Genomic DNA, 23,028 nt, shown 5'->3' on the forward strand with positions numbered 1-23,028 from the left:
ATTGAGATGTTTTCTGACTAAATTTTATTTTGTCATTACTCATCTTTTTCTAATTTAGGTTTAAAACATTTTCAGCTATTTTCCAACTTCTATGTGAACATCAGCTTTTAGCAGTTCAGCACTTTTTGTTTCAGGTTAAAAATTGTTTTTTTTTTAAATTTCATTCAAAATTTTTAACTTAAGATTCAGCAATTATTCCTTATTTAAGCTCATACATTCAGATTTCAGCATTCACACTGCAGTTTCTTCAGAAAATGCACTTTCTAGTGTTTTAGTTTTTATTTGTCTTCAAAAATGCAAACTCTCTGCTTGTATATGATCACCAAACACTGCTGGCTTTAAGATCTTCTCATTTAAAACCTGTTTATTGCAATCGTGGATATCAGGGAAGCTTCTCTGCACCGTTCCTGTCAGGAGTTCCAGCTTGTCTCGGTTGTGCTTCAGCGCCACCTCAACTGACAGGGTGTCGCAGACGCCGTGGGAAATGCAGTGGCTTATTGGTGAGAATGAAGGTTACCTGGATACGACTTGGAAAAACACCTCAGCCTAACCTGACTGGATTCGACCGCATCAACTACTGGCACTCTCTGGATATGGCTTACACCTGTCTGACACCTGTTGTTGGGTGTACTACAATAAACCCTCCCAGCGTCCTCCCCGTCTACGCTCAGGTGGAGTAAACCCTCAGAACCTACGGCCGATAGGTCAGGCACCCACATCGGCCGATGAGCCACCGATACCACTAAGAATCAGTCTTGTTAATACTTGATCGCTAGCAAACAAAACTTTTCTTCTAAAGGACTTCTTCACTAATCAGGAACTGGATCTAATGCTTGGAAACCTGGCAGAGAGCCAGTGAGTCCAGCTGTTTTACTGAACTTTTACCTTCTGACTGTGAGATGACAGGACGTGGTGGAGTGGAGGCTGATTTTAGGAAGAAGCTCGCATGCAAACAACTCTTAACTGACTCTTATTCAAGTTTTGAACTTGTGATGTTTGTTGTTTGGGGCGTCCCGGCCGACACTCGGTGCAGCTGTATACAGACCTCCAAAACATCACAAGGATTTTATTCAAAACTGTGATCTGTCTTTATCTGGAGCTGCAGTAGATGATCCATCCTCACAAAGCAACACTGCAGGAACAAAGACACAGCACAGCCGATGAAGGACGAGGACAAAGGAAAGGTGAGTGAGGAGACCCTGGTGGTGTGGACGGTCCTGCAGGGGCTCCAAAACTGAGGAACAGAGACGTCCATGTACCAGCTGAGGATGCTGCAGTGATCCAGGGAGCTCGGTCCAATCTGAGGCTGTGTGAACTACATGGACCACAGTTTTTTCACAGACTTCAGCCATGTGAACATCTGGAGATCCAACAGTGCACGAGCTGTGAGCCATCAGCTGTTTCTCTCATCAGCTGCTGTAATGAGAGCTGCTGGAATCATCTCGAGCAGCAGGAAATCACTGATGTTGTTTCTAACCAAAGATATGGGACTGAGCTCCGCTGAGCTCCTACTTTCAGGCAGATATAAACTGCTACAGTCTGCTGATTATTGCTTTGCCTCCATCACACAAGCTCTTTATCCTGTTCTTCACTCTCATTGGTTCTTTGTGTGCTTGTTTTTACAACAGTAGTCATTCTGACTGGTCAAAGAAGACAATCAGCTGTGACTAAATGTAGCTCCTACAGCAGTGATGGGAATAACTACTGAAGCTAATCCAGTATCAAAGCTCAGGAATCAGCAGCTCCCACCTCGTTTTCTTTCAACAACTATTTTTAGCTGCTGCGTTTCTGTGTTTCTGCAGACCTCAGACATCCTGCTGCTCTGGACAACTTTTTCATTCTTTTTATCATTATTTGGCTCTTCTTTTATTATTATGTTATATGTATTAATATTTTAAACACTTATTCTTTGTATTTTGCTTTGCTCCTGTCAAACTGCTTTAATAAAATGTGCTCCAGTCTAAACTGTGGACGTTCCCTTTTTAACCCTTTGTGAAACAATAAAGGTTTAAATCTGAGTATTCATCTATGTTAGTGTTTAATGGGTCTAATAGGTTGCTTTGGCCTTTCCCAGTAATATCCTCCCTTGGAGTCTGTGGTCCAGGCTTCTAAAACCATCCCAGGTTAACAAGAACTACAATCTAGAGGAGAGCTGCCATAACAGGTGTGACTGATGAGATCTGACCTGCAAGGTTACTCAGGTTTGTTTGTATCAGGACAAGCAGGGAAGAGACCTGGACGTCAAGGTAGTTAGAGCTGGGCGAGTGTCCTCACCCACATCGGCTTCACAACTCTGCATCATCTACTGAGTAAGACTCAGAGGATCAGAGATTAGAAGGTCTACAAAGAGCTGAACCAGACTTCCTGTATAAAGGTTTTAGTTCCACAGATCGACAGTGTCAGCACAACTAAAACGTGGAGACTGACCTCAGAGTTTCAATTCGATGTTGTGGTTTCCACAGAAGAACACATAGCTGCTTCAATCCTGAATGCTGCAGCTTGTGGGAGCTCAGGTCCACCTCTCTGGGATGCAAAGGGTTAAGCTTCAGCACTGCTTCCAGATAATCACAGCTGATCTGTAACTCTGTGACTGTCCTGGAACTGTCAGCAGTATGGTTACGTCCTTTTGACCCGAGTTTCCACAGCTCTTATAACAGCAGTGTACATTCACCTGCAGGCACACGCTGCCTCTGCTTCAGCTCTGTTTATGAAGCACAAACTGCAGGAACCAAACTCAGACTGGCTCATGTCAATCATGTCTGCTTACAAAGACACTTTGAAACTCTTATCAGTATGTTTCCTGTCCTACTAGGAGGGATCAAACTCTGGACCTTTGTTGTGGATCAGTGAAGGATGCTTAGAAATCCCTCCTGCTGCCTGAGCTTGAACATCATCAGCACTTTAACACTGAGCAGAGGGACGTGGAAAACGCCTTCTGTCTTTATCTGACTGAACGGTTTCATTATGTGGGCTGAAGAAAATACAGTTGTAGACTATATTTATATGAAACATGTATATTTAATGCATTTAATGTATTTGAACCGTATTTAATGCATATTACAGGATGTAACAGCTGCATATGTGTCAACAATAACGGCTTTGATTTTGCCCCCCTAAGAACATTTCTGTAGATCCGCCCCTGCAGCAAACGTGTGTGAGAGCAGCCACGGCCCGCTCCTCCATGGTTTCATTCACACTCATCTCATACTGAACACACACACTTTGTAGGAATCATCAGTACTTTGACTGTTTCTCAGGTTAGCTTCAGGTTAGCCATTTAGCATTTCTCCAGTCTGAGTCACAGAGCATCACATGACGTGACAAAGGCTGATTGGTCAGCTGCAGTGATGGTGGTGGAGCAGCATTAATGATGATGCAACAGGAACACGGGGATATCAGACTGTTAGTGGGTTTAGTCATTCCTGCTGCACTGTTTGTCCTTCTTATTGAAGTGACCTGCTGAGAGCTCACACTGTTCTCTGTAGAAATGATGTCAGTCTGACTCGTCACATGTTTGGAGGCGTGTTTGATGTTTGCTCTTCTGGAAACTCTCAGTATCAAATATGGACGATGCAAAGGAGACACGCTTCATGTCTGTATGGACCTGTTTCTGTAGCTGCCACCATCATTCAACATGTTTGTACATCAGCTTATCAAATCCTGTCCGCTGTCTTCATTTATTACTCTTCACCTGCTTCACTGTGTGGGCGGAGCTGCCTGAGCCCCGCCCACACAGACACAGCTCCTCTCTGGAGCTAAACTTCTGCTTCATCTCCGCCTCTTTTCTTCATCCTCCACCTCTCTTTTCTCTTCTTCGGTGTTCTGCAGCCTGGGAGCCTCACAGCCGTTAGCACGCCCATACCTGAGCAGCTAGCATTACCCAGCATGTCATGCAGCAGTGTCAGTTTGTAAATGTGCAAGAATTCCTGCTCCAAACTGTTTCACAGATTGCTGTGTGCCGTGACCTTTGACCTGCTAAAGAGAGTCAGCTGTGGATTATTCATTGTTGTGTCTGATACTTAGAACTGTGAGGAAGAAGCTACACAGTTAATCAGGGTCCCCTCTCTCTGAATTAGGAAAGGTGGGCAGGCCGCATGTGGGCCGTGGGCCATACGTTGAGTATCACTGTTTGAAATGTGAACATTGTTCTGCTGCAGTCAATGGACTAAACCAGAGAAGAAGAAAACAGACTTTACCATGAAGATCCTCAGTGTGGATCAGTATAATATCAGCCTGATGTCTGCAGTTCAGTGTCAGCACAACTTTCACATCATATTCATCTCAGCACAACTAAAACATGCTGACTGACCTCAGAGTTTCAAATCGACATTGTGGATTCTCCAGGAAACCACACAGATGCTTCACTCCTAAACCCTGCAGGTTGCTGTAGGTTCCACTCAGGTCCACCTCTGTGAGATACGAGGGGTTGGACTTCAGCGCTGCTGCCAGATAATCAAGGCCAATATCTGACAAACCACAGTCCTTCAATCTGTATAAAGAATGAAAGATGTAAGTTTATTAGACAAAGTGTGAGCTTGAAATCATTCAGTGTTTCATCATCTGTTCAGAGCTTCACAAACATCTACTGTCATTATTGTCACCAAACTCTGTGGATCCTTTATTGCAAATTCAAATGGGATCAAATGGTCAGACAAAAGAGGGTTATGAGGAAATATGATGAAATGTTGTGTATTAGCAGCAAGTTATTGAATCATTTTCTTCAGAAACCAAACAAAATGATTGACAAACATGTTTTTACAAACTCAGTGTTGGACTTGGATCAGCAGGATAAGCTGATGTTTAAAGGCATTTGAGTCTGGCTGTATGAGAGTCCAGTTATTACTCAATATTTATGGATGATGTTCTTTCAGTGTTGCACTTTGTAGACGCTCCCTGAGCCTCACAGCCAGTTGCACATGGACCGGCTGACATTACCCAGCATTAGAGGCGGGTGTAAAAAATTAATGTTCCCATTTAAATGGTTTTAATTTGAATAAAACGATGTTGATTCATTCAATCCTGAATCGATGTTTAATATAAATGTATTTTGCCAGAATCTCAGGTTAAAGCTCACAAACTATTTCAACAAGCAGCAAACAGTAAATGAGAGCAGCTAAACACACAAAGATGGAAACACAGAGCGTGGATCGTTCACTCGACGGCACGTACACGGACACGCCATCGGGGCTGAAAGTGGACAGCTCACAGATCCTGAAGCTGCAGGTTTCATCTGTCTCCAACCAAAACTGAGTGAACCAGGAGCAAAAGAAGATCCAAACTCTGCTTCATGTTTGATAAACATGCTCATGAATTCTCTCTGACTTTGGCTGTTCCTGCCTGCACAGCTCGCTCTCTCTCTCTCTCTCTCTCTCTCTCTCTCTCTGTGTACTCCAAGAACAGCTTCAAACATCTGTTTCTGCATCATTCACTGTTTATTAGCCTCTGACAGGAAAGCCTCATTTCTGCTGTTCCATGGAAACTTTTTAAAATGATGACAGATTACAAACTCTCAGCTGTGTCTGTAATCAAACCTCTGTAACTTTGCTTCACTTCAGCAGCATCAGGTCATGTTCACATGTTGATTCATGGTTTGCTTCAGTTTTTGATCGACTGCAGAATATTTTGAAGGTTATCTGCTATAAAAAGCCAGAAGAGGAAAATCTGCTTCATGTGTTTCTGTTTGATCCTCATTGACTTTGACACAAAAGGACTCTGCTGTGATGATCACACCTCTGATCAAGTCTCACAGTGTCACAACTGATAAATGATCAGAGTTAGAATATTTCTGACTGTCTGCTGTGTGCTGTGACCTTTGACCTGCTAAAGACAGTCAGCTGTGGATTATTCATTGTTGTGTCTGATACTTAGAACTGTGAGGAAGAAGCTACACAGTTAATCAGGGTCCCCTCTCTCTGAATTAGGAAAGGTGGGCAGGCCGCGTGTGGGCCGCGGGCCATATGTTGAGTATCACTGTTTGAAATGTGAACATTGTTCTGCTACAGTCAATGGACTAAACCAGAGAAGAAGAAAACAGACTTTACCATGAAGATCCTCTGTGTGGATCAGTATAATATCAGCCTGATGTCTGCAGTTTAGTGTCAGCACAACTTTCACATCATATTCATCTCAGCACAACTAAAACATGCTGACTGACCTCAGAGTTTCAAGTTTACATCCTGGACTCTTCAGGAAACCACACAGATGCTTCACTCCTGGATCCTGCAGCTTCTTGTTGTTACTCAGGTCCAGCTCTCTCAGATGGGAGAGGTTGGACTTCAGCGCTGCTGCCAGATAATCACAGCTGATCTTTGACAAACCACAGTCCTTCAATCTGTATAAAGAATGAAAGATGTAAGTTTATTAGACAAAGTGTGAGCTTGAAATCATTCAGTGTTTCATCATCTGTTCAGAGCTGAAGAAGGTTCAGAATGTAGAAGTTTAGAAAATGGAAACTCCAAACAGCTGAAGCCAACAGGAAGCAGATTCAAACAAACACAACAAGAGAAAAAACTCTGAATGTTTCACATTAAAGTCGTACATTTCTCATAAAAACAGGAAAAAGACTTGAAAAAGTCGTGTTTTTCCTTCCAGGAACCACAAGGCTTCACTTTTAAAGGTGAAGTGTGAAAGAAATGGACATATTGAAATCAATGATATCAAAGCTGGAATCAAATGAGTCCAAGTGTTCTGCTGATTCAGCATCACATTCATCTTTGGTCCTTGTTCTGCATCCCCACCATAAATATAAAACACATTTTCCAAAATCCTCTTTAAGCTTCGACAATAAAGGAAGATCGTTTTATACAAGTCTTTGTGGTTTTGTGTCACCCAGATGCCCGAGTACTTAAACTTGTTATAGCTGGGTTTAATAGGTGCTAAAATACACAAAACTCCCCAGTTGTCGTACAGATAGACTTTGCTTCGCTCTTCCCAAAATTGACTTTATTTCCAGAAATTGTCCCAAATTCCTTAAGTATTAAGGTGACCTTAAGGCTCTTAAAGGTGCCTATAAATAAAATGTATTATTATTATTATTATTGTAAGTCTATCCAAAGGTTTGTGGAGGCTATTCGATGGGTTGGAAATAAATAGAATCATGTCGTCGGAATAAAGAGAGACTTCATGTTCGATACCCCCTTGACGTTTTCCCTCAACACAAACACATTGTCTCAGCAACAGCTAGCGGTTCAGCGGCAAAAAGGAGACAGAGGGTATCCCTGTCCTGGGGGACAGATTATTGTTAGTCTGGACAGCTGTTAGACGGGAGCAATACAATACTTTTATCCAAGATACAAAATTAAAGCCACGTTTTTTAAGCGTATAAAAAAAAAAAATAAAAAATCCAATCTCACCCGATCCAACACCTTTTCTGCGTCAAGCCAAACTACGGTTTCCAATGTATCACCTTTAACATGGGTATAAATTATATTTAATAGAGCTTTAATGTTAAAAAAAAGAGTGCCTAATAAAGCCCGTCTGGTCCTGTGAAATAATGGAGGACAAATACTTGTGTAAGCGACGGGCCAACACTTGAGCCAGGATCTTGGTGTCTGTGATGAACAAAGATATTAAACGATAGGAACGACAATCTAAATGGTCTTTTTCCTGTTTTACAATTAAACACATCACTGCTTGATGCATTGTTGGAGGCAACGACTGTGAGAGGAAGGAGTCTTCAAAAGTTGATTTTAACAGTGAATTCAGTCGGTCAGAAAACTGATTTTCCAGACTGCATGCTCCGTATGGCCGTTTCAATTTCAACATTAGAGACAGGTTCTTCCAGACTAGCGATCGCATCTTCTCCCAAGGACGGAATATCAAAAAACTTATTGAAATCATTGTAGATCTCAAGGATAGTTGTTTGTTTGTTCTTAGTCGTAGCTGGTGAGCTGATAACTTGCCTGTTTTTTCTCCATGTTCATAAGCGTAGCTGCAACTTTGACTCAGCCTGTTTTGTAGATATGAGATTGTATTCAGTTTTTCATTGTAACCGCTGTGTATATAATACAGGCTCAGGAGAGTGGCTGTACACAGCATGTAGTTTAGTAATTTCATCAGCTAACTGAGAAAGGCGCTCGGTCACTATTTTATTCTATTTTGCACAAAATGAAATTATTTGGCCTCTCAGACCTTTTGTAACTGACAAACTCTTCATCTGCTAACAATACTGAGTTGAATCTCCATGGCTGATAGTTGGAGCAGGCATCAGGAATACACACTGAAAAAACAAGAGGAGAAATCACCAGTCTTATAATCACATTCTGTAACTTTTGTGTGAACTGTGGTCCATAGCAGATAATGAGCAGTTTAGGTCTCCCTCAAAGATGATATTGTGTGATGACATATTGGGGAGCCGTGTAAAGACTTTAGTGAAAAATCTGTGATCGTCCCAATTAGAGGCGTAGATATTTGCTAAGATCAAAGGAAAACCATAAACTATATTTTCTGCACTATAAGTTGCACTTAAAATCCTGTAATTTTCTCAAAATTCGACAGTGCGCCTTATGGATGAATTCTGGTTGTGCTTACTGACCTTGAACCGATTTTATGTGCTACACGGCGCTCAGAAACATTTCAAAAAATGTTTTGGTACGACTTTGCTAAGCTACGAGGCCGCACCGCTTGATGGATTGTTGGAGCATTACAGCTACCGAGGAGCCTCGCGGAGTGGTACGTACTCTGCTCTAAAGTAATATTACTTTATTGAGTGTGTATAAGGACCATAAATGGCACCTGTAAGAGACACGGTTACAAAGAGGATTTCAAACTCCAGGTTGTCAGTCACGCAGTAGAACCTGGGAACAGAGCAGCTGTTTGTTATTATGCTCAGCATAAGTTAGTTTAGATTTTGACTGCACAATTGTGAGCTTTTTGTTATGCACAAAAACAACATTGTTTTCTTTTATTTATGGAGCATTATTATTTAATAAATGCTGATAATTTATTTCTGAGTAATTGTTTCATGTACATCTATGCTGTATGTTAATAAATGTGCCTGTGTGAGATTTGGGACGCAGCTTTGACTAAGAACTCTCTTTTTGTTCTTACTTTCTGGCTTTAAAAATATTGATACAGTGGGGCAAAAAAGTATTTAGTCAGCCACCGATTGTGCAAGTTCCCCCACCTAAAATGATGACAGAGGTCAGTAATTTGCACCAGAGGTACACTTCAACTGTGAGAGACAGAATGTGAAAAAAAAATCCATGAATCCACATGGTAGGATTTGTAAAGAATTTATTGGTAAATCAGGGTGGAAAATAAGTATTTGGTCAATAACAAAAATACAACTCAATACTTTGTAACATAACCTTTGTTGGCAATAACAGAGGTCAAACGTTTACTATAGGTCTTTACCAGGTTTGCACACACAGTAGCTGGTATTTTGGCCCATTCCTCCATGCAGATCTTCTCGAGAGCAGTGATGTTTTGGGGCTGTCGCCGAGCAACACGGACTTTCAACTCCCGCCACAGATTTTCTATGGGGTTGAGGTCTGGAGACTGGCTAGGCCACTCCAGGACTTTCAAATGCTTCTTACGGAGCCACTCCTTTGTTGCCCGGGCGGTGTGTTTTGGATCATTGTCATGTTGGAAGACCCAGCCTCGTTTCATCTTCAAAGTTCTCACTGATGGAAGGAGGTTTTGGCTCAAAATCTCACGATACATGGCCCCATTCATTCTGTCCTTAACATGGATCAGTCGTCCTGTCCCCTTGGCAGAAAAACAGCCCCATAGCATGATGTTTCCACCCCCATGCTTCACAGTAGGTATGGTGTTCTTGGGATGCAACTCAGTATTCTTCTTCCTCCAAACACGACGAGTTGAGTTTATACCAAAAAGTTCTACTTTGGTTTCATCTGACCACATGACATTCTCCCAATCCTCTGCTGTATCATCCATGTGCTCTCTGGCAAACTTCAGACGGGCCTGGACATGCACTGGCTTCAGCAGCGGAACACGTCTGGCACTGCGGGATTTGATTCCCTGCCGTTGTAGTGTGTTACTGATGGTGACCTTTGTTACTTTGGTCCCAGCTCTCTGCAGGTCATTCACCAGGTCCCCCCGTGTGGTTCTGGGATCTTTGCTCACCGTTCTCATGATCATTTTGACCCCACGGGATGAGATCTTGCGTGGAGCCCCAGATCGAGGGAGATTATCAGTGGTCTTGTATGTCTTCCATTTTCTGATGATTGCTCCCACAGTTGATTTTTTCACACCAAGCTGCTTGCCTATTGTAGATTCACTCTTCCCAGTCTGGTGCAGGTCTACAATACTTTTCCTGGTGTCCTTCGAAAGCTCTTTGGTCTTGGCCATGGCGGAGTTTGGAGTCTGACTGTTTGAGGCTGTGGACAGGTGTCTTTTATACAGATGAAGAGTTCAAACAGGTGCCATTCATACAGGTAACGAGTGGGGGACAGAAAAGCTTCTTACGGAAGACGTTACAGGTCTGTGAGAGCCAGAGATTTTCCTTGTTTGAGGTGACCAAATACTTATTTTCCACCCTGATTTACGAATAAATTCTTTACAAATCCTACCATGTGGATTCATGGATTTTTTTTTCACATTCTGTCTCTCACAGTTGAAGTGTACCTCTGGTGCAAATTACTGACCTCTGTCATCATTTTAAGTGGGGGAACTTGCACAATCGGTGGCTGACTAAATACTTTTTTGCCCCACTGTATATATATCATATATCGCCATCCAGCTAAAGAATATCAAGATATGAATTTTGGGTCATATCACCCAGTCCTAATATTGCAATAGGTTGTCCGTTAAACTCAAGCGGGGCTTGGGCCCTGGCACGGCGTAGAATTTCCACACAATCCTGGTAGTAGTGACGCTCGGCTATGACGGCGTGCGGGATACCAGCTGGCTTTCTCAGGATAGGGCTCCTGTGTGAGCGGTCAACAATAACGTCTTTATCCATACCCAGCACTTCACGTAGTAGCACAGATACGGCCGTGGAGGAGCTCGAGTCCAGGCCCTCTGGGATGCCTATGATGTGGATGTTAGCTCTCTGCTTCCTGCCTTCATCACATTTATCCTTCAGGTCAGACAGCTCCTCCTTCATACTCTCTACTGTAGACTGCAGGGTGGTCACCTCATCGCTCCACATTGACAGCCCATCCTCAGCTTCTTTCACTGTAATCTTTATTCCATCAACTTCAACGTGCGTCGCCGCCATGCTGTTAGCGATCTCATTTCTCAGTCCTTGCACGTCAGCCCTTATATTGTCAAAATCTTCTTTCAATGCATTTCTGAGTTCTTCTTTTAACAGCGTACTAATGTCCTCTTTAATGGATTGAAGAAGCTCCAATTTTAGAGCAGTAGGATCCACATCACGTCTGTTGAGTCTGCTCTTCAGCGGCCGTAGAGCTGGACGCTGCCCTTTGGCCATCATCGCTACTCTCGCCCGAGATCGCGCCGGGCCTAGTCGCCGCTCCTCCTGTGAGCTTGTATTTTCAAGGGTTGGATGCCATTTCTTCTCAAATAAAGTTATAATATAAAGTATAAGACTGTTAACTTCAGCTGTAGCACAAATGAAGACAGGAGCCTTCAGAGACACGTGTTACTCCATTGCAGGAAGTCCCACACCTGCTCTGGGATACAGACTTTTATGACAGTCACATGACAGTCTTTTCTTAAGAGTCAAGATGGCAGCAGTGTGTACGGCCTGCTGTCCAACTCTGTTTGTATTCATGTTTTAGTTTTCATTTGTCTTCAAAAATGCAAACTCTCTGCTTGTATATGATCACCAAACACTGCTGGCTTTAAGATCTTCTCATTTAAAACCTGTTTATTGCAATCGTGGATATCAGGGAAGCTTCTCTGCACCGTTCCTGTCAGGAGTTCCAGCTTGTCTCCGTTGTGCTTCGGCCCCACCTCAACTGACTGGCCACCGTAGACGCCGTGGGAAATGCAGTGGCTTATTGGTGAGAATGAAAGCTACCTGGATACAACTTGGAAAAACACCTTAGCCTAACCCGACTGGATTCGACCGCATCAACTACTGGCGCTCTCTGGATATGGCTTACGCCTGTCTGACATCTGTTGTTGGGCGTACTACAATAAACCCGCCCAGCGTCCTCCCCGTCTACGCTCAGGTGGAGTAAACCCTCAGAACCTACGGCCGATAGGTCGGGCACCCACATTGGCCGATGAGCCACCGATACCACTAAGAATCAGTCTTGTTAATACTTGATTGCTAGCAAACAAAACTTTTCTTCTTAAGGACTTCTTCACTAATCAGGAACTGGATCTAATGCTTGGAAACCTGGCAGAGAGCCGGTGAGTCCAGCTGTTTTACTGAACTTTTACCTTCTGACTGTGAGATGACAGGACATGGTGGTGGAGTGGAGGCTGTTTTTAGGAAGAAGCTCGCATGCAAACAACTCTTTTTTTTTTTTTTTAACCTGTCCCGTTTGGCTCTTTTGCCATCATCAATTATTGTCTAAAGGCGAAGAAAGATGCCAAATGGATTTACTTTAACAAATGGACCATCCCAGCCTTGCCGTATTGGTCTATTTGATTCACCTTTGCTTTTATTGTTTATTTTATTTTCATTTGCTGAACACGGGACAGGTTTGACTGGGGAAAAGAAAGGGGAGAAAGAAAGAGGGAAAGAAAAACAGCAGGAAAGAGGGATGGGGATAAAGGGCAAAAAACAAAAACCAACAAATCAAACAGACAAATCACCTGGATCACCTGTTGAGAAAGAAAAAGAAAACAAGCAGAAGAAAAAAAAAGAGCAATATAATAAACAACATCACAATGATCTATGGGAATATAACAGTAAATACTAAATATTAAACATTATTGTGCAGCACATAAGATCGACAGCGCACAGTGTGCTTTGAGGTAGGAGCCAAAAAGGGTGTAGTTTGTGTGTGTGAGCACCCGTGTGTACACCTGTGAGCATGAACGCGCTTGTATTTAAAAGGTTCCTTCATGTAATGATCTGCTAGAGGGTGTGGGGGGGCCACAGCCCCGTCCACCAGGGCATGAAGCAGGTATGGAGGACATCAAGACTCCAGACATCCAGAGCCCCTCAGAACACAAGAGACCAAGGAAGACCAACAGAGGGGCAGCTGCGCCACTATCCCAGAAAGAGCTGAGGAGAGCCCCAGATGAGGGGTCACTCAGCAGCCGCGGAGCAGAAGCCAGGGGGGTTGCAGTGACGTGCCCGTGAGCTCCGCCGGCAGCCAGCTGTGCCAGAGTGACCGAGCCCCAGGCCAAGAGGCCGAGGGCACCCCACCCCTGAAGGGCCCGAGCCCCAGGCTCCAGGCCACAACAAGCAGCCACCAAGGAGTGAGCCGGTGGGTACCTGGACGCCCATCCCCGGACACAAAGAACCACCAATGCACCGATGTCTGAGGGTGTCTGCCACTGGCAGGGGAAGTGGTGGGGGGAGATAGGCCTCCAAACCTTGGAGGGCCTGAGATGTCCCCAGAGAGGTGGCGTCTAATACCCAACCTGACATATGGACACAGACAAACAGGCACACACAGATACATCCATTCCAACCCTCATGCTCTCATATCACGCAAACAACTCTTAACTGACTCTTATTCAAGTTTTGAACTTGTGATGTTTGTTGTTTGGGGCATCCCAGCCGACACTCGGTGCAGCTGTATACAGACCTCCAAAACATCACAAGAATTTTATTCAAGACTTTTTAGCTGCTATCGTGCCAAACTGTGATCAAACTTTAATTGTCAGAGATTTTAATATTCACGTGCTGTCCCTCCAATCCTCTGGCCAGAGATTTTTTAAGTTTGACTCCTTCAGTCGTGCTCAGTTTGTGTTGGGCCCAACCCAGAAACAGGCTCATACGTTGGATCTCGTGCTGTCTTTAGGGTTACCGGTCCTAAACATGGAAACATGTGATGCTGTTTTTTCAGTGTTGTATTTGATATATTTTTATCTCACTGCCATTTTACTCCTCTTATTCCAACACCCCATTGTCGTCTATTTAACCCATCTGCAACAGAACTATTTTCTAGTGCTTTTAAGAAGTTTAAGATCTCCCCTCGGCGATGGTACCGAGCAGATGACATCTAATTTTTATGATAAATGCCAAACTGTCCTTGATGAGGTTGCTCCTTTTAAAACTATGAAACCACAATCGGACCCGTGGATAAACGAGGCCGCTCATTCAGCCAGACGAGAGAGCAGGAAGGCTGAACGTAAGTGGGAAAAAGATGCAGGTGTGTTTCTGATGCTGAGAGACCGTCTGTACAGGTATCAGGACACTGTCAACGCAGAGAAGTCAAAAGCTGTTTCTAATATTATTGAGAAATGCTCCAAAAATCCTCAGCTTCTTTGTTCAATTATTTCTCCAGCTTGTCATATTAATAGTTCCTCAGAAACTTGTGAAAGGTTCCTGCAGTTTTTATCAATAAGATAAAACAGCTTCGAACTATGATCGGCCTGCCTTCACATGACCTTTCTAAAATATTCACCTGCTCAGCTGTTTTTGATCAGTTTGAGCCTGTGTGGTTTGACCAGGTGGAGGAACGATGTGATGGTATAAAGACATCATCCTGTCCAAATGATGTTGTTCCAACACATATTTAAAAAGATTTTAAAGGTTGTTGGTTCCGACATCTTAGCGATTTTTAACAGCAGTCTTAGTTCAGGTGTTGTACAGCCTGTTTTAAACATGCTGTTGTACAGCCTGTACTAAAAAACCTGATCTGGATCCTCTGTCCACTCAAACTTCAGGCCTATTTCAAAGCTTCCCTTCCTGTCGAAGACACTTTTGTGTGGTTCTATCGGTTGGACGTTACAGCCCCTTCGGTGGCTCATGCTGTCCTTTCTGCTGGATCTACCACTCACTAAGGATGTGGTGGCGTGTATATATGTGCCATACTTATGTGTTGTACCGAGTGAATCGACTGAAAGGGAACGAATAGTTATGTCTATAACTTCTGTTCCCTGAAGGAGAGGAACGAGGTACAACACAAGGCGGCCCCACTGAGCAGTTTGGCTCGGTGAAGAGCGGCTATCGAACTGAGGGCTGACTGTGATGACAGCGGCTATATGTGCAGGCGGGGCCGTGCGCGTGTCATCACACGTCATCTGCCTTAAAGGCGTGAATAAAGGTTTCTTCAGCCAGGACACGCGAGGGCGTGATATCCCATACTTACTGTATGTGTTGTACCTCGTTCTTCTCCTTCAGGGAACAGAAGTTATAGACATAACTATTCATTACAATAATCCAGCTGGGATGTCATGAAAACGTGGATTGCCCGTTCAAGGTTTTTAAAAGATATAAATTATCTCACCTTAGACAAAAGCCTCAGTTTGAAGAAAGACTGCTGTACAACTGAGCTCAGCTGTTTTTCAAAGGTCACATTGCCGTCAAATATAAGCCCCAAATGTAATAATGCGATTTAATAAAAGGCCTGAACCAGTCTAATAGAGCGCCCTTGATGTCGCCATGCTCCAATGGTGACATCAAGATGCTGTGGTCAACAGTGTCAAAGGCAGCGGTCAGATCCAAAAGCACAGCTGAGTCTCCTGATCAGTGGCTGATGAAAGATCATTAAGAACTTCTCAAAGTGCAGTTTCAGTGCTGTGAAGAGCTTCAAAACCAGACTGAAACCTTTACAATAGATTGCAGCTTTGTCTGTCTCCGAAGCGGGGACCACTCGTATTGCTCTTTTCTGCAATAGCGCCTTTATTTCCTCTCTGGGTATCATGGCTGCCTTGGTGTTGACAGTCGTGTTTACGACTCTTCGGAAACGAGGCGGCTTGACCCGGAACTGCAACCGGTAACCCATGGCAACGGTTCGCAGCACCCACAGAGAGGGGGCGCAAGCACGCCACTGAGGGAAGTGAGCAGCCAGCCGGCTGACCTGCAGCACCGTCGGCGGGGCGTTGTCGCCCCCCAGTGTGTCTGCAGGGGAATGCATCACCTGCCTGACCTGGCTCATTCTGCCTGCAGGCTGAGCATTTGTGATTGTTTGAGAATAAACAATACTCTTTATTGATTGTAACATGGAAACATGTACATTCATACATTTTGTTGGAGGCACCTTTTCTGGGGCACAACAATGAAAAACAGCGGGAACACTCGATGTGGTCACCTGAACATTTAACACACCTGAACAGGGAGTTACCTGAGGCATTTTGTGTGCAGGGGTTTTGTGCTTGGGAGACAGTGTTAGGAAAGTGCAGCGCCTTCTGGGGCTGACAACCTGAACAGAACTTAAGCGGCGGCACCTCTTGGGCGGGAACAGAGGGGTAAAAGCAGCGTCTCCCTGCTGCTGGACCCCTTCTCCACTCGAAACCACAGCTAGGAGGGCTGAGGCTTCTTCCTCCTGGGCGTCGGGTCACGCCGGGGGCCCGAGGGTGGGCCTTTGCTCCAGGCCGACTGGCGTGGAGCTCGGGCCGGAGGATGTGCTCTCGCTGGCGGCACACCCACTTCAGCAGTGGGTGCCGGCCTCTTGCCAGACGGCAGAGGAGCGGCGGGCCTGTGAGAGCTAGCTGCGGGCTTGGGCTTGGGCTGACGTCTGGGGATGATGTCGCGCAGAGCTTCCGTCTGCTTCTTCCTCAGATCAAATCTAGCCTGAATGGCTTCAAGTGAATGTCCGAATAACCCAGCCGCAGACACTGGTGCGTCCAGATAAACAGCTCTGTCCCTATCCGGGACTTCAGAGAGGGTCAGCCATAGGTGCCTCTGCGCCACTACTGTCATCCCTCTGCCCAGGGAGAGTGCTGCACAGCGAGACGCACGGAGGATGTGATCTGTGGCGACTCTGACCTCGTTAAGAAGAGGTGCCAGCGGGCTGTCATCAGGAACCAGCAATCCGAGCTCCGCCAGGCACATTGCCTAGTACGTCTAGAGCATGGTGACGGAGCTCATGGCGCGAGCAGTGCCAGCCTGAGCCCGATAAATCTTCTCCAGCTGCGAAGCAGAGAATCTGCAGTGCTTGGACGGCAGAGTTGCGGGGCCGCCAACACCATGGTTATGGGATGGGGCCAGATACGCAGCCAGAGAAGGCTCCATAGGGGGTGGGTTATCTAAGCCAGCCCCCTCGGCGCCGTCCAATTCCATGTACTGTCCATAGCCGGGCACAGTGACGCGGGTAGACAGAGGTTTGTCCCATGATGCTGTTAGCTCGCAGAGAAAGTCTGGGAACATGGGAAGGCAGTTTTTGGCTGTTGCGGGCTCCGGTGGGAGGAAAAACCCCGCGAACCGCGACGGCTTCTGAGCTGGCAGAGGAGAGGGCCAGTCCACCTGCAGCTTCTCAGCAGCACGGCGAAACGGGGAGAAAAGAGAGGTGTCATCGTGGCCGACCGGCGCAGCAGCGGCGGCACATTGGGCTGACAATGGGCTCTCCTGCTCATCCTCCGACAAACCATGGATGTCCAGGCCGATGTCCAGCATGTCATCGTCTTCCTGGGGAGCGCTGGCGGGCTTCAACCCAGGCTGAAGCCCGTCAGCGCCCCTGCATGGTTCCGGCTCGTCATCGGCTAACCCGTCAACATATTCCATGTGGTCAGCCCAGCTAATTGCGGGGACATCGACCGGAAAATCCTCGTCTTCGGACTCGGACGAAGCTGGGGCTCCAGACTCGGAAAGGAGAGGGTCATTCCGTGCGACAGCCGAGCGTCCCAGCACTTTTTCCACAAACGTCACCCGTCTTTCCAGGGTCGAGGCAAAACGCACAGGCTTCGGGCTCCGTCAACGCTCTCCTAGCGTGGACGATCCCCAGGCAGACAGGGCAGGCATCGTGCTGGTCGCTGTCGTGCAAAGAGAAACCGCATCCCTGAGGACAGGGGCGAACAGAAGATTTCTGCTTTGCTCGCTTCGGTTTGGAGTCCATTCCAAAACGCAAAGCGAAACGCTGCACAGGAAAAACTTGAAATTAGTGCTCCGCGGGCAGTCTACACACCAAAGGCACGGTGGAGGCTAACACCAACAGGGGCAGTTAAGCTAAGTTCAAGTTGGCAGACAACGGAGCTAACTAGCAGCAGCTAGCTAGCCCAACTCAGCAGAGGTGTTCTCAGCGAGGTGAAGAGCGTAAGAACTGAGGGATGACTGTGATGACAGTGGCTATATGTGCAGGCGGGGCCGTGCGCGTGTCATCACACGTCATCTGCCTTAAAGGTGTGAATAAAGGTTTCTTCAGCCAGGACGTGCGAGGGTGTGATATCCCATACTTATGTGTTGTACCGAGTGAATCGACTGAAAGGGAACTCCTTATATGTTGGAGTTAGTGGGACCTGCCTGGCAAGACTGCAGCTGGTCCAGAAAGCTGCAGCTCGTCTTCTGACACAAGCTCAAAGACATTTGTCGTCCCAACAACCATATATACGCTGGTCCCTTGCTGTAACACAGTTCACCTTTGGCGGCCTCGCTGTTTCGCTGATCTTTTTTGTGCAATTTTGCATGCTTTTGTTTTTTACAGCGCGTTGTGTTCTGCGTCCTGATTGGCTGACAATGGTCTACAGCCAATCTCGTGCCGTGTCTCCTGTACAGTACAGAATGTGTTCAAATTTACAGCAGTGTGACTCTGCAGTGCTGCACTGTATGTTTGTACGTTTTGTCCCCAACAAACAACAATGATGACGAGACGTTTTGCAGCTGTGGTAGCAGCCAAAGGCAGAGGAAGATGCTAACCATCATAGTTTCAACAAGGAGGCAAAAAGGTTGTAACTGTCCACAACAAGAACATCGTAAGGATGGAGTCAGCTTTGGCTTTGTGGCTCAGTGACCACAGGAAAAAGAACATCGTGCTGGACACCAACATTATCTGCATAAAAACTCAAAAGCTTTATGAAACTTTACCTGACAGCGAGGAGCCCAGGCCATGGACGAGTGCTCCTCACACAGAACCAAGCTCGTTTAATGCCAGCAAAGGCTGATTTGACACATTTCAGAAACACTTTGCTTTCATTCTTTAATAATGAACTTATTTTTCTATGAAGGTTTGAACTTTGTTTAAACAAGAGAGAAAAGTGTGAAAATGTTCATGCCTGTCTGAGAAAAGTGTATAAAGTGTGCAGTGAGGGTTTAACTGCCTTAAAACTTCTATAATAATTGTAAAACATAAAGCTGCTACTTCATTCTGACACTTATTTTTAGAACGTAACTCGATAAACGAGCGACCGGAGTAATGTATTGTGTTTATTTTGAAAACTCTCAACAGGATCTTCAGATTTATTTTGAAAGGTTTATCTGGAAAACACACAAACACATAACCAGGAAACAAAGAGCGTGATATGAAACGATAGAAGTTTTCATATGGTCATCATATATACATCGTTCTATCGAACAGCCCCAGCTCCTGCTGTCAGTCTCTGTAAATCTGCTCTTAAAACACATTTGTATTCACTGGCTTTTAATATAGTATGAGAGTTATTTGATATTTGATGTGTGCTATTAATGTTATGAGTTATTTTAATAGTTATTTTGGATTCTTGTACAGCACTGTGGTCAATGCTGCTGTTGTAATTAATGTGCTATAAACACGTAAACAATCTGCAGTTAAACATCCAAAACTAAAGATGTGATCGCTGCCTTTAGAAAATGTGCTAATGCACAAGATATCAGCTCCATTAAGGTGGAATGTGGCCGTGTTAGAAACATGTTGGAAGAAGTTTGAAGCTGAAACTGTGAAGCTGAGAGAGCTCCAGCGTCTGTCACAGGAAACTTTCTTATTTCCACACTGATGAAAGCCTCAAGCTTTGATTTCCTGCTGCTTTTATTGAGTTTATTGTAGTTTACTGTTACCAACATGGAAAACTGAAGCTTCATCAGCTGGAGCTACAGAGCTGGAGAACAAAGGAGACTGACTGGCAAGCATGATGTGGGAGGAAACATCAAGAGCCTGTTTGAAAGGAGACACATGTGGATGCTGTGCCAGTCTGTGGTCTGTCAGAAGTCAGCTGAGTCACACTGCAAGAAGCTGCAGAATCTCAGAGGAGGACATTTGGAAGTGTTTGTGGGACAAACTGGACTCAAAGAAAGAAGACGTTTGTGAAGTCTTTGGTGGAGGTGAGCAGTGTGAAGCAGAACACATGCAGATGAATCAGGAGGTCAGCATCAGTGTCTCCTTGTGGTGGACGGTAAAAGAATCAGAGCCAACGCTCCCGTCCACCCTCGGCATGAAGCAGTGCTGTTTCTGAAACAGGAGGACAAGTCCAGAGAAGACAGAGGAAGTACAGATGAGGGTGGGACAGGACAGCAGGACTTCCTTAAGACCTGCAGCTCCATCACACTGTTGTAGGTCCTCTTCATCACACATGTACCTGCAGCCTGTCTTCAAGTCCAGGAGTCACCTCCACACAGTGTAGAAGCCTCCTGTGCAGACCATGGAGTCCAGCCTCTGTCAGGGAAGTCTGCACTAAAGCCTGGAAGACTTCACTCTGTCTCTGCTCCACCCGAGAAAGACCAGCACACTTTTATTATTATGTTATATGTATTAATATTTTAAACACTTATTCTTTGTATTTTTTGCTTTGCTCCTGTCAAACTGCTTTAATAAAATCTGCTGCAGTCTAAACTGTGGACGTTCCCTTTTTAACCCTTTGTGAAACAATAAAGGTTTAAATCTGAGTATTCATCTATGTTAGTGTTTAATGGGTCTAATAGGTTCCCAGTAATATCTTCCCTTGGAGTCTGTGGTCCAAGCTTCTAAAACCATCCCAGGTTAACAAGAACTACAATCTAGAGGAGAGCTGCCATAACAGGTGTGACTGATGAGATCTGACCTGCAAGGTTACTCAGGTTTGTTTGTATCAGGACAAGCAGGGAAGACACCTGGACTCTGCATCTACTGAGTAAGACTCAGAGGATCAGAGATTAGAAGGTCTACAAAGAGCTGAACCAGACTTCCTGTATAAAGGTTTTAGTTCCACAGATCGACAGTGTCAGCACAACTAAAACGTGGAGACTGACCTCAGAGTTTCAATTCGATGTTGTGGTTTCCCCAGAAGAACACACAGCTGCTTCACTCCTGAATCCTGCAGCTTGCTGGAGCTCAGGTCCACCTCTCTGGGATACGAAGGGTTGAGCTTCAGCACTGCTGCCAGATAATCACAGCTGATCTCTGACAAATCACAGCTCACCAATCTGTATAAAGAATGAACGATGTAAGTTTATTAGACAAAGTGCTTGAAATCATTCAGTGTTTCATCATCTGTTGAGAGCTGAAGAAGGTTCAGAATGTAGAAGTTTAGAAAATGGAAACTCCAAACAGCTGAAGCCAACAGGAAGCAGCTTCAAACAAACACAACAAGAGAAAAAACTCTGAATGTTTCACATTAAAATTGTACATTTCTAACAAGAGTATTTTAAAGACAGCGTCACTGATGATCATCTTCTGCCCAGTAAAACTTTGGTTTTCCACATGTGAGTGTTAATGATGCACAAAGACTGTGAGTGCAAAGAGGGAGCGAGGAGGATGACAGAGAGATGGTACAGGAGCATCAAGAACCCGGCGAGGAAATGAGCAGAAGGATTTTGGAGCCTGTTGGATTGAAGCTTTCACAGAGACGTGTTTGACTGGACACCACCAGGACAGACTTTTAATCCCAGGATTTGGATGAGCTTTCTGTCTTTATGTTCACAAATGATTCTGTAACTCTGTGACTGTCCTGGAACTGTCAGCAGTATGGTTACGTCCTTTTGACCAGAGTTTCCACAGCTCTTATAACAGCAGTGTACATTCACCTGCAGGCACACGTTGCCTCTGCTTCAGCTCTGTTTATGAAGCACAAACTGCAGGAACCAAACTCAGACTGGCTCATGTCAATCATGTCTGCTTACAAAGACACTTTGAAACTCTTATCAGTATGTTTCCTGTCCTACTAGGAGGGATCAAACTCTGGACCTTTGTTGTGGATCAGTGAAGGATGCTTAGAAATCCCTCCTGCTGCCTGAGCTGGAACATCATCAGTACTTTAACACTGAGCAGAGGGACGTGGAAAACGCCTTCTGTCTTTATCTGACTGAACGGTTTCATTATGTGGGCTGAAGAAAATACAGCTGTAGACTATATTTATATGAAACATGTATATTTAATGCATTTAATGTATTTGAACCGTATTTAATGCATATTACAGGATGTAACAGCTGCATATGTGTCAACAATAACGGCTTTGATTTTGCCCCCCTAAGAACATTTCTGTAGATCCGCCCCTGCAGCAAACGTGTGTGAGAGCAGCCACGGCCCGCTCTTCCATGGTTTCATTCACACTCATCTCATACTGAACACACACACTTTGTAGGAATCATCAGTACTTTGACTGTTTCTCAGGTTAGCTTCAGGTTAGCCATTTAGCATTTCTCCAGTCTGAGTCACAGAGCATCACATGACGTGACAAAGGCTGATTGGTCAGCTGCAGTGATGGTGGTGGAGCAGCATTAATGATGATGCAACAGGAACACGGGGATATCAGACTGTTAGTGGGTTTAGTCATTCCTGCTGCACTGTTTGTCCTTCTTATTGAAGTGACCTGCTGAGAGCTCACACTGTTCTCTGTAGAAATGATGTCAGTCTGACTCGTCACATGTTTGGAGGCGTGTTTGATGTTTGCTCTTCTGGAAACTCTCAGTATCAAATATGGACGATGCAAAGGAGACACGCTTCATGTCTGTATGGACCTGTTTCTGTAGCTGCCACCATCATTCAACATGTTTGTACATCAGCTTATCAAATCCTGTCCGCTGTCTTCATTTATTACTCTTCACCTGCTTCACTGTGTGGGCGGAGCTGCCTGAGCCCCGCCCACACAGACACAGCTCCTCTCTGGAGCTAAACTTCTGCTTCATCTCCGCCTCTTTTCTTCATCCTCCACCTCTCTTTTCTCTTCTTCGGTGTTCTGCAGCCTGGGAGCCTCACAGCCGTTAGCACGCCCATACCTGAGCAGCTAGCATTACCCAGCATGTCATGCAGCAGTGTCAGTTTGTAAATGTGCAAGAATTCCTGCTCCAAACTGTTTCACAGATTGCTGTGTGCCGTGACCTTTGACCTGCTAAAGAGAGTCAGCTGTGGATTATTCATTGTTGTGTCTGAT

At 45.1% G+C, this 23,028-nt stretch overlaps 1 protein-coding gene across 22 annotated transcripts in view; it reads right to left on the reverse strand.

The window, feature by feature from the left end:
* Positions 1-23,028, reverse strand: part of LOC309717040 (NACHT, LRR and PYD domains-containing protein 12-like) — a 69,934-nt gene that overhangs the window by 8,507 nt on the left and 38,399 nt on the right. For 14 of the 22 annotated variants that reach the window (XM_082551266.1, XM_082551265.1, XM_082551280.1 and 11 more), the window contains 3 exons: positions 20,909-21,082; positions 6,155-6,331; positions 4,310-4,489 (listed from right to left, as the gene is read on the reverse strand). The exons of 2 other annotated variants lie outside the window; for them this stretch is intronic. In XM_082551266.1, coding sequence (XP_082407392.1) covers positions 4,310-4,489; positions 6,155-6,331; positions 20,909-21,082 — 531 coding nt within the window. Of the gene's footprint in view, positions 1-3,382; positions 4,166-4,309; positions 4,490-6,154; positions 6,332-20,908; positions 21,083-23,028 lie in introns of those variants that run through there. 6 more of the 22 variants (XM_082551268.1, XM_082551281.1, XM_082551270.1 and 3 more) reach the window with 4 other exon arrangements.

The sequence above is a fragment of the Aulonocara stuartgranti genome (assembly GCF_965226115.1).
Source record: "Aulonocara stuartgranti genome assembly, chromosome: 11".
Taxonomy (NCBI): domain Eukaryota; kingdom Metazoa; phylum Chordata; class Actinopteri; order Cichliformes; family Cichlidae; genus Aulonocara; species Aulonocara stuartgranti.